Source organism: Montipora foliosa, chromosome 11, assembly GCF_036669935.1.
Source record: "Montipora foliosa isolate CH-2021 chromosome 11, ASM3666993v2, whole genome shotgun sequence".
NCBI lineage: Eukaryota > Metazoa > Cnidaria > Anthozoa > Scleractinia > Acroporidae > Montipora > Montipora foliosa.
Window position 1 is genome coordinate 661,918 of NC_090879.1, and position 12,500 is coordinate 674,417.

Sequence of the window (12,500 nt, forward strand, 5' to 3'; positions counted from 1 at the left end):
CAATGCTCAAGAAGATGTTTGTTTTTTATTTTAATTTTTTCTCTGACAACTTGTCATCGAATGTGTTTGAAGGTGTTCTGGGTTTCGACGTCACTACATGTATCTGAAGCATTACTGGGTTGGCAACTCATCAGATCAAAAGCATTCGCAAAGTTTGCGTGCAGGTGCAAACAACATGCATTTGTGATGTTTTTGCTTGAATATGTTGTCCCCATTTTTACAACATTTAAAAAAGTGGCATCTTAAAGCTCTGTGCTGGTCCTAAAAGTTCATAACTGAAAAAAGGTTAAGGACTGGTATTCAGTTCTAAGAAGAAACTGAAAAGTTTGACAATGTGAAGAGTACTAAAGAAACTGCTTAAAACTCAACAGCATTGTCTGGATTTCTCAGTGACTTTATCCAGTCTTTTGTTCCACACTACCAACATGAACAAAGTGAACTCAATAAGATTATTGTGATTTATTGCTGAGAAAAAAAGGCTGAATTTCTTCTCGCTCCTTTTAGAGCTAATATTTCACAAAACTGCCGCAAATAATACCAGGTGGATCCATCTCCCTAAGGACAAAAAACGAAAATGAATGTTATTGTCCATGAGATGCATATTACAATGCTATAATCTACAATATCATAATGATATTATTATTTTCCTAGACACAGGAAACTGCACATATCAGTTTTTATGGGGGCTGTGAAAATTAGTACAAAAAGTCATTCTTATTACACAACCAAGACAAAGAAAACATGATGAGCTAACCATATAAACATACTATAAACCAAACATAAACCAATGACCCTTAACTGTTTGCCTTAACACATGTTCTTAAATTTTTTGAGTCTAACCATAATTTTGCCTTGGACATTGGGTTGAACATAGATTTGCAAATAATGGCCAGTCAAGGGGGAAAGAAAAATACTATCTTCCAAGTTTTGACATAGATGTTGACACCAAGTGTGTTGCATTATTACAATAATGATAAATCATTATTATTTGGCGATTGTGGAAGCTAGACTACAATTAAGTCACTCGGGTGCCACTTTGAAGCAGTATTTCCCTGTCAATAATCCTAGGATTAACAGGAAGCAGGGCCTGGACTTTGTACTTTTATTTAACAAATTGTTCTTTTCCTAATATATCGATGTTCCATTAATTAACAGGCCAACAGTCTCCCGAACATGGGTGTATCAGTTGATTGCACAGGGTATTTTGGTGGGCAAGTATTTATGATTCTGTAATCAAGCCTCACTATGGCAATAAATTAAACAATGTTATTGATCACACTACTGTGCAACTAGAACTTCTTCTGAGTGTAATCTCAGAGGCCAGTCTTGCAACCAATTTACCTTTTCATTGAAGAAATGCCCTGAGACAGGGACAAAGACCTTCAATATTTTCTGTGTAGTTCTGGCCAGTACTTGTGTTCATTCCAACTTCACAAGTTGGCAAGGTGTTTTCTTTTAGACAGCTGCCTTTATGGGGGCAGTCAGGAGGTTAAGTGGCTATTGCAGAGTGGCAGCACTCTAAATGAACTGCTGCCTTGGTTCAAGGAGAAGGTTGACAACTTTCAAATAATGCTCTTAGAACATGTTACGTTTAATTAACGCATTGTAAATACATGTATGATTGATTGTAAAGGTGATTTCAGAAAACCCTGCCCAAATTATCTTGTTGATGAAAACTGTAGAGATTGCATGGGCAATACCCTAGTGTGCAAACTGAACCAAACGTTGTGAACACTTCATGCTTCAAAAACAAATTGGAACACTCACCGTAGCCTCCGTTAGTTTCTGCAGCGCATATTCCCAAACAAATGTAACTGGGTTTGGATCTCAAGGCCCAAAAATTCCACACAAATATATTACACAGATCTGATGTGTCTCCTTAAATTAAATCACCACGATCTCACTTCCAAAATTCACACCGTCAAGAGTTATAAAGTGACACAGGCAGAAGACGAGATCAAACGATCGAAATGGACTTCGCGTCTCATGCACGATTTGTGCTCCCTATCTGGCGCATGCGCAGTCGTTTTTCAGCTCTGTCCATGCATTCTATTTTCAAACCTACGGTAATGATTGTCAGCGGCTTGCTAAGTCTCAGAACGTATTGCATGTAACAACAAATAATTTTTGAGAAGTTTCGAACACTATTGTAGTCAGTAGACGCCCTCCACCTGAAAAAAAATCGACGGAATACGATGTGGTGATGTCCGACCAGGAAAGATTCGTTCATTTTTTCGCCACTGCGTGAAGGTTAAATCATTCCAGTCTCATTTGCAAGACAGGCGATAGGCATTTTTCATTGCGAGGGTCAACTGGTATTCAGTGCATCCTAAGCGCCATTCATTTGGAATGCCAGTTTTTTTTTTTTTTTTTTTTTTTTTGTTAAAGTGTTTGGACCAGCCTGTTTTATTCCAGTCCAGAGAATCAACTGCAGTTGTTAAGTGGGGGAGATATACTTTGAGGACGAAAATGTTCTGGGAGTAACCAGTTTGGCTCATTTGGTGTACGGAACTTGATGTTTTTGGACCAGCTTGTTTTTATACCAGTTCAAAGGACAAAGTCACTTTGTGCTTGTGGTCAACAAATTTGTGAAAGAGAAACTGCTCTGGCTGTCATCGGCTAAAATGACAAACGTAGTGTGTAAAAATTATTATATTACATTATTTTAGGGTTTTCTTAAAATGGGATGTGACAATTACTGAGCAAAGTAGGACCGTGAACCATGTAAGTTATTTACCAATTAGACTTGTATCCGGCAAGGGCTACGGGTCAATAGCTCATGAGGCAAAGCCGAATGGGGTATTTACAAAAGCAAGCATCAGGCTTTTTGTTACTCGAGGACTCAATGGTCCTCTAGTAGCAAAGCCAATTAAAATGCAGGATTTGAATTAGTCCACTAGTTGGGTGATACTAATGATTTATTATGATTATCTTTTCCTTTAAAGTCATAACCAGATTGCCTGATTCGACATCATGAAAAATGTAAATAAGGGCCTCCATTCATTAAGAAGAGATGTTTGGTTTTATGGTGCTGTCATGCACTTAATAAAATAGTTCTATATTGTTTGATTTGGTATAATTTTTTCAACTATGTTTACCTTATCCCAAAGTCATTTTTAATTACTTCCCTTTAAAAATATCAGAACACCATCCCCCACTACAGATGTCAATAACAGGCAAAAAGGAACCGAAAAAAATAACATTACTTCTGAAATATACAGGAAATATGAAATGCTTTTACTTGGTAAGTTATATGAAAATGCATGATGATGTTAAGTTAAGGGCACAGCAGTGACAAGGTGTTTTTTTTTTCAGCAGAATTAAAAAAGTTGGGTCATATTATCACTTCTGACTTTATTTATATTATTTTAGAGGTAGTTCATGGTGGATTTCATGTGGTTATTCATCTCTAATAAATCCCTTCCCTCACTTAATATGCTACATTGTGTAGATAGCAGTGCTTTTGTTAGAAATTGTCAGAGTGAGTCCCTGGCACTCACCCCATAAAAAGTAATGAGTCCTAGACCAAACCAATATGTCCCTTTTTTTTTTTTAAGGAAAATGTCACAGGGACAACCTCTTGTTTCTCCTTTTCAAGATGTATTTTGTATCTGATTTTATTTCACAGCATCTTGAATAAACACATTATGTTATGTCCCTCAACAAGAGTGCTCGATCTCGTTAAAATAATACAAAGCTAGTAACAAAACACAGTTTGTAGTTAAGAAATACTACCCAAAAAAGCTTACATACATCTTAGCGGAATCATGAACCGCTAATTCATTTTATTTATTCCGTTTAAAATGATCACTTAAACCCATTTGAGACATTCAGTATAATAATACAGCTTCACCTTTGAAGTTCAATACCATTTAGTTTATAAAGTCGACTCTGAGGCTTAAGAAATTGGCTTAATTCATGTTGAGCACACTCTTGTTTTACTTAGGGCAAACATCACAATACATGAAGTGTTTTCCCTTCATCGTACCGGAGCCATCCGTACGTTTAGTTACGTTTATAAATTTACTTTTTTCCTTCTGTGTACTATCATTGTCAACAGTAACGCTATCGATATCGACACCGTCTACTAGCAGCAAAAGCCGGTGACAACGCTCGGCCCAACAAGCTTTATAAGACAAGGGAAGCACATACAAACAAATTTTAAAAAATGGCTTTTAAATGAAAGAATGTTATCAAACCAAAAACTCTAGAATCAGCCCTAGTGTTCTCTCAGGGGCCTACATTGGAGGCGCAACTCACCATTTGCAAAGCGTAAGACAGCAGAAGGGCCCTAGTGTCTCGACAGGACGTAAGATTACAGATTCTGGGATCGGTTGCATGTGAGGACTCGCACCGAGCACAAACCCATGAACGCTGCCGCGTATTGATGCAAACCTTGTACCCTCTGGCCGATCTTATTGTTGCAATTTGAACGAGAACTTATATATTTGCGTCTTGACTCTCTCTCTTTTCATTGTGGTTTAGCTGCAAACGAATCAATCACATTTCGCGCACGCGCAACAGGCAAGGTTACTGCACGGCCCACTGTACGAGTTCAGACTGAAATCAAACTCTGAATGACACGAAAGTTAAAGTGTGTTGTCGTTTATAGATTCGGTACTAATGAAACTTGAATTCCTCTACAGCATAGGTGGCGTAAAACGTGCGTAGATGCCACTGCGAGACTCAAGCGTTGGCGACCTGTGTTTGGTAGTATGGCGCTCTTCTCGTGTTATCTCAATTTCGTGTTATCTCGTTCGTGTTATCTCAATTTACAACTCATTTAAAACCTCTGCTGGCGGAACATCTGAATTTTTTACGTCGTTAGCTCTCATTGGAAAATTCTCTGCAACATCATGTTAACACTCATTTGGTCTGTGGGAATTCGAAAGTGCTCAGCCATGCCGGCCGTTCATCGGAAAATTGACATTTTGACGGTGTTTTCTCAGCCTGAGTTCAAAAAACACTTGCAAAATACCGTGTTAGATTGCTACCGAAAACGGGGGAAAACACTCAGGAAAACAGCGTGTTTGTCGGTGAAACACTCCTGTAGCAAAATGGACGTTGAACATCGCGTTCTCACTACGTTTTCCCAAACCTAAAAACACTTGAAAAATACCATGTTAGAACGCTCCGGAAAACAGGGGAAAACACTCAGCAAAATAGCATGTTTTCCGGTGTAATTCTCCTGTAGGAAAACCATTGTGGAATGCTATGTTTTCATTACGTTTACAACTTCAGGAAAACATACAATGAACGTCTCGTTTTCTCGCTCCGGATAACTGGGGTAAAATGTGCTGGAAAACACACTGTTAAAACCTATTTTCCTTGGGGAGGAAAATTAGGTGAGAACAACTTATTTTACCTCTGTTAACCAATAGTGAACACCGAGTTTTCCGCGCGTTTTCAAAAACAGGAAAACGAGCTATGAACGCGGCATTTTCCTGTCATTCACCCTTTTGGTAAAATCACCAGAAAACAAGGGCTTTATTGCCGTGTAACCTTTCCATTTCTTAACTCAATTTCTTAAATGGTAAGCGGTTTATGTTTTAACTTGCGTGACGTGCAACCCAAAAACACAAAACATGGACCCCAGATCCATGGACCACCCCTGTGGACCTGGTCCATGGACCCCTTCATGGACCCGGTCCATGGAACACCCCTGTGGACCACCCCTGATTTTGTGAGAAAAATCTTTTAGAGAGAGAGAGAATTGATCCTCGATCGCACTTATCTGGACAATTTCAGCAATTTTCTCTTATAGAGACGTGAAAAATTCAGGTGGAACACATGACCCCTGCGATGTGAGGACGGTTGGGCGCACTGGTCAATTTGTTGGGCTTGTTTTTTCCGGTGAAGGACTCGATGAACGAAATGAATGTATATTTGAAGTGCGGGTTATAGACGAATCACTTTGGAGCCACCAATTTGAAATAGATGTTATATAGGTGTCTATAAGAGACAATTGCTTAAATCAGTAGCCCACAACCATAAACGAACAACAGCCCTGTATTCCTGTTAAGAATGAGAGCAGGAGCCCGAACCAGAGCCCGAGCTCGATGACAAATCTCAAGAAACAAACTTGATGTCATAGCCGGGTGTTTCTGTTTTTTTGCGGAAAAGGTAGTCTATATGGATGTTAAATGCCGTGACACAGATCGTAGCCATGAGCTGGTCCACAGGGGTGGTCCATGGACCGGGTCCATGAAGGGGTCCATGGACCGGGTCCACAGGGGTGGTCCATGGATCGGGTCCATAAAGGGGTCCATGGCCCGGGTCCACAGTGGTGGTCCATGGACCTGGGGTCCATGTTTTGTATACGGTCCCCAAAATGCGTTGAAATGGAAAAACGCTTCAACGCAGTTTTCATTAAGCCCGGTTTCCCCAGATAGGGTCACATAGGCACGTAATATTTCTGCCAATGCTTTAAGAGAGGATCAGCGAGAAGCATTCTGCTATCGACTAGGAACTACGTGCTCGTGGGAGGTCGAGGTTTTTAATCACGGACGATCAAATTAACGCCATAGGACGGCAAATGACGATCGGCTGGTTGTTCTTTGTCAAAATCAACGCCGGACCAGAGTAGAAAGAAATCTTCTATTCTCAAGTGCTTTCTTCATTGAATATTTCAGGTATTTTTTCACACATGAAGTTGACCATTCTGTTAATCGTTCTTTCATTTGCTTCAATTGTAAAAGGTAAGTTTTTTTCGTGTTATACTAATACATACCTCTTACTAACTGAGTCCGTACTATAAGTTACGGACCGAGTGTTTTTCCGTTGATTTCGCGCTTGGGCCGTAAATTAACGGGATTAAGCGAGGATCAGTTCAAAGTACCGTACAGACCGAGAAAACGAGTTTAGCGAGACATTTATGATATCTCTGAGGTAATAAGGTGGGCGGAAAAGAAACCTAGTTCAGCGGAACGGTCAACTGCCAGAAATGATTGGCATGCGTAAAAATTTGAAAAACTATGTCAGACGGTGTAATTCTCATAGACCCTTTCGGAAAAACGGTGCATTGGTAATCAGGATAAAGTGCATGATGAGCTTACAGACTTCGGTGTGAGAGTGTCCGATCAAAGTTTTATAGTGATGGTTTGTGAAGGAGAATTTACCGTTTCTCATAAAGTTTTCTCGACCAATCAAGGTGGGTGTTTGATTGCATGCTTGTTGCGTTCGGCAGAACGCATACTATTTTCGCCGTTTTTCGAGATTTCTCCTGTTGTTTTTTTAATGACGCGACTTTCGATGCCAGTTGATTTTGAGGTTTTCGACGGACTGGCTGGCAGGGTGGCATTTCGCCTCGATTTCATGTGGTAAATCGGTAGCCATAGTGATCACAGGCATCCCGTCATGCGAAAAGCACTGGTTCTATGTGTGATCGCATATCATACTTTTCATTGCTATTTTAACTTTTTCAGTTTCGCCAAGGTGAACGAATTTTTTTCGATTTGTTCAAAGTATCTCCCGCCAATATTATTGATACTACGTAACAGAACATTAGGTAGCTGTGTGCTTGTGTGTTTTCTAGGAAACAGACGCCGGAATTCGCACCGCCAACATGGTATGATAAGGCGGAGTTGCGATCTGTAGACTTAGTTGCTTTTCGCAGAAGCGCGAAAAGAACCGTGACACCCGACCGATATTTTCCCTTCGGTCATCACAGTTGATAAGATGTAATGCCAACCATTTCATGTTGCTCAGCTATGGATTTCTAAAACACGACTTTCTTGCCAAATACACAAATCAAAATCAAATACACAAACATTGCATGTAGCTGGGTTGCCTTCGGGTCGAAATTCATTCGTGTTCATACGATTCGTATAAAAGATTTTGTCTCCTAAGATGATGAATTGTCAGGATTCCGTTAAATGACTATTCCGATTGAAAAAAGGGACGCATTACGATGCAGATGGCGTCTACGAAAGGAAATTGTTTCTCGAACTTTCAGATAAGATCAAGTGTCATTGTCCAGGGGCATCCAAGAACCAATTTGTTGTGAAATGTATTATTATACCCCAGTTAATGAAAATAAATGTTATTAAGGCATTTTCAGGTGTTTTTCAGTGTTGCTGGGAAAACATTATCTGTTCCTTTTTCTCAGCAAGACACATAAGAAATTTCCCAGCCAGCTAGATAAAATTGGTTGGTTTCCCAGCCAGCTGATCAAATTTATTTCCCAGCCAGGAATTCCGCGGGCTTTCAAATTCCTCGATCCAAAACGACCGAACAAAAGCGACAAAAGCGGAACAAAACAGGTTTTTTTTTTTTTTCTTTTTTTTTTTTTTTTAGTCGTCCTCAGTCTTCAGAGTTACTACAGCCAGCTCGGGTTGAAATGTTAGAAACAGTCAGTAATTCCCAGGCAAAACCTCTATCAATAACAAAATTTCCCAGCCAGCTCATCGAAACACCTGTATTTTTGCCAGCCAGCAAGATTCCTCTGGGGAACAGATAATGCGAGGAACAGATTCGTTGGGTGCCCCTGATTGTCAGATCATTGCACCCCTGTACTTTTTTCAGCATCTTATGAGAATAACATTACACGGTTAACATCGTTACCGGCTCACGAGGGCGTTCTAGACCATATATTTTTTCTCGTCGTTTTAATTTTGGCCTATTTTATCTCAACGCTTCGGGCAACTTTCGTTCACGGTCATTGTGCGGTAGTCAAGAAAACCTTGGTCACGTGAATTCATTGAACCTTTTTATCGTCGTTTTGCATTCACCTGTGCTTTTACAGCTATTGCTCAACAAACTATTTGCTGTCGAGTTCTTGCCATCAACCCACCGCGAAACTTTTTGTTTGGTAGTAGCCAAAACGCGGGGCCGGGGCCGGGGTCGGGGTGCCTTTTCTTTTTCCCATTTTTTTTCGTTATTCTCCTGTACTGTTGTTTTCGAATGACCGACATGTCCTTCATTTATGGTGGAAATTAGTAAAAAACATTAAGGAACTTACCGTAAGCTATGAAAGTTCTTAAGGGACATCTTACGTTTTTCTCGAAATCGGACTTTGTTTTACTATTTTTTGCGTGTGTTTTAAAATCGAAGGCGGTTTTTGCGAGCATCTGACTTATTTTTTCCGAAAATCGGAGTTTGTTTTTTGAAATTAAGATAATACGAAAATGCTGAAATTGGAGTTTATGAAATATACGCCAACTGCCAGAAACACTGAAGACTTGCTGAGCTGCACACTTTAAAAGAGCATTGTAATGTTTACTTCTTGAGGGAAAAAAAAAACTGTATGATCGTCACGTAGTCACGTAGTCACGCAACGTTCGCATTTGCTCGTTTGCTCGTGTTGATGTCATGTTGTTGTCTATCTTTACTACAAACGGTTTGTAGTAAAGTCAGAGTCGCACGGGAACTTGCTAGTTAATTCTATTCGGACATCAAGGGATCGAATCCAATATCACAAAAAAAAAAAACACAACAACATTGAAAACAATTTTTCGAAAACAAGCATATGAGAACGTTGTGTGACGACTATCGTGGGGCTGTGGCTATGTTCTGTTTCGTTTTAATTGTATTGCGGAGGTTTTTAAGAAGTAAACATTAAAATATGGTTTTAAAATGTGGAGCTCAGCGAGTCTTCGGTGTCTCTAGGAGTTAGCGTATATTCCCCACAAAAACTCCAATTTCAATCTGAAATTCACTTAATTTCGAAAAACAAACAAAGATATCCCTTTCGTATCTTCCGTATGTTCCCTATTTTTTTGACTAATTTCTCCCTGATCTAAATCCTGCCTGCTCTTTCCTCAGTCTGTGGTCCGCACCGTCTTGTATTCTGCTAATAAGAATCTTTCCCATCACCTTCCTAGAAATAGGTAGCAGTGTCACTCCTCTCCAGTTTCTACATTTCTGTAGATTCCCTTTCTTCGGTATCTTAGATATCAGGCCCTGTTTTCACTGCTTCGGCACCTTATCTTCCCGCTAAATCAGGTCAAAGAGGTGCCCGAGTTCCGCACAGGTGCTTTCTGTATCAACCTTCAACAGTTCTGCTGTTATCTGGTCGATTTCTGGTGCCTTCCCATTCTTGAGAGTTTGCACCAGCCTTCTCTGTTGGTGGTTCCGTGTCGATATCCAGCTCCCCCTCCCCCACTTCTTCATCTGTCGGTGGGTTTGGTGGTGCCTCCCTGTTCAAGACTCCCTCAAAGTGCTCCTTCCATCTTGCCTGCCTTTCTTCCTAACTCTTGAGAAGTCTTCCCTCCTTGTTGGTAACCGCCGCTGTCTTCCTCGGCCCGCTACCGCTCAGCTGTTTGGTGATGTCGTACAACTCCTTAGCTCTCCCTTTCTTTGCTGCTGTCTGTACTACCTGGGCCTTCTCTGTCATCCACTTCCTCTTATCCTCTCTCACGCTTCTCTTCACCTGCTTATCCTTCTGCCTATGCTGCTCCCTGATCTTGTTCCGTATCCTCTCTGACTTAGTACTGTCCAACGTTGTCTTGATTTCCTTCCTTTCGTCTATCACCTTCCACGTTTGCTGACTGATCCAGGGTTTGCTCTTTCCTTTTTGGAACCCAAGGACCTCCTCCGCTGACTCCACGTATGCCTTCCTCAGTGCCTCCCACAACTCCTCTACCTCTTCTCTCTCCTCTCCTCTGTTCTCCTCTAACCTCCGCCCCACTGCCTCACAGTACATCCGTTTTGTGTCTCTATCCTTCAGCTTGTCCGTGTTGAGCCTGAGCTTAAACTTTTTTCATGTTGGCATACTTGCTGAGTTTCAGCCCGAATCTTAGTCCTGACGAGGTAGTGATCGCTGTTGACATCGGCCCCTCTCTGCATTCTAGTGTCGAGGACTGCAGATTTCAACCACCTACTGATCAAAAGATGGTCAATCTGATTCTTCACTCTCCCGTTTGCCCGGACCCATGTTGCCTTAATTGTGAACATCTTTGTGTTGAAACAATGTTCCTGTGATGACCAGGCCATTTGCCACAGAAAAATCACAGCCTCTCTCCGTTGTCATTCTTGTCTCCCATCCCATGTCTCCCCATGCAACTCTCGTATCCCTCGTTGTCTCCTCCCACCTTAGCGTTAAAGTCGCCCATCACTACCACAATATCGTTTCTTTTGCATCCGTCTATCGTCTGCTGCAGTTCTTCATAGAAGTGGTCTTTCTCTTCTTCCTCTCTCTCGTTGTGTGGCGCGTAGACCTGTACCACTAACAGCCTCCTGATGCGGGAGTGAAATCTAGCTGTAATGATCCATTCGCTCACCGGGGTCCACTCCATGAGGGTTCTCTGTGCTCGCTTGCTCATCATAATGGCCACACCACCTTCTTGCACCTTTTCATCGCCAGCATACAGAGATTACTACTAGTTTACTAGTATGAATTGTGTAGAAGCTGTTCAAGTCCGTGAAATGGAGAAAAGTTATCATGAATATGCCGAAGTGCGGGCACTCACGCCATTGGCGCTTCGTTGTTTGAGTCAAAGTATTTCTTCTAGAGTCAATTTTATCACTTTTCGAGTTATCTTTTCTTCTTTCAGATGGAAGATAAGGCTTTCGAAGATTTCTGGAGTGGAGCGTTGGCCAACTTTAGTTTTACTTTAGGATGAGAAGAGGAAAGTCGACAGCAGCAAACAAGAAAGATCTTGCTGCACGCGTTATTGTTGCTTTCGAGTCAAACGACCTGATAGTTGATTTTCGATCGGCTAGAAAGAGAGTATAACAGACTTCTGAGTAAGTGTGGTATTGAAAATCCACGAAATCTAGATGAAAGTGTTTGGTACAGCGATCAGTCCGCTCTTCACTATGTTCTCTGAAACAAAGCCCTCTGACACCGATTGTGTCGGCAAACGTAAGGCACACAAGGCCTACTCTTATTTTGAGAGATTGCATGTGGACCAAGTTCTGACTTACTCGCCGAAGGATTCGGATAATCTTGTTGTGGTGAAATGATCTGTTATTACGCTACCATTGAGAATTAACGAAATACTAAGGGAGTTGTGGGTTTTAATTTCAAAATCCACAGGTAATTGCTTTACTGCTCGGTCTTTCTTGTTTCCTGTTGTCGAATTTCCTCTTCTCATCCTGAAATAAAACTAAAGTTGACCAACGCTCCAATCCAGAAAGTCTTCGAAAGCCCTATCTTCCATCTGAGAGAAAAAAGATAACTCGAAAAGCGATAAAATCGACTCTTGAAGAAATATTTTGACTGGAACAACGAAGCGTCAATTGCGTGACTGGCCGCACTTCGCGATGTTAACGACAAATTTTCTCACGGACTCGAACAGCTTCTACACAGCTCGTACTGATAAATAAGCATAGAATCAAACACTCGCCTTGATTTGATCGAGAAAACTTCATGAGAAACGGTACATTTTCGTTCACAAACCATCGCAATAAAACTTTGATCGGTCATTCTTACTCCGAAGGCTATAAGCTCATCATGCCCTTTATCCTGATTACCCAGCATGCACCGTTTTGCCGAAAAGGTCTATACAAGAGCAGGTCTGGCCCTGTTAGGCTGCCGGCTGGCTCATTTAGCCGAGATC

At 41.1% G+C, this 12,500-nt stretch overlaps 1 protein-coding gene, 1 long non-coding RNA gene and 1 pseudogene across 2 annotated transcripts in view; 1 reads left to right on the top strand and 2 right to left on the bottom strand.

Moving 5' to 3' along the window:
* Positions 1 to 439: 439 nt before the first annotated feature.
* LOC137977821 (uncharacterized) lies at positions 440 to 2,066 on the bottom strand. The gene is made up of 2 exons (XR_011117889.1): positions 1,768 to 2,066; positions 440 to 555 (listed from the first exon to the last, which is right to left on the bottom strand). It is a non-coding gene; the product is annotated as an uncharacterized lncRNA (long non-coding RNA).
* An 8,120-nt stretch (positions 2,067 to 10,186) lies between these two features.
* On the bottom strand, positions 10,187 to 11,051 carry LOC137975558 (uncharacterized protein PF3D7_1120000-like; annotated as a pseudogene).
* A 280-nt stretch (positions 11,052 to 11,331) lies between these two features.
* The window catches only part of LOC137975559 (pro-epidermal growth factor-like), a 9,569-nt gene continuing 8,400 nt past the window's right edge, over positions 11,332 to 12,500 (top strand). The window contains exon 1 of the mRNA XM_068822673.1: positions 11,332 to 11,437. Within this exon, the coding sequence (XP_068678774.1) occupies positions 11,332 to 11,437 (106 nt within the window). The remainder of the gene's footprint in view (positions 11,438 to 12,500) is intronic.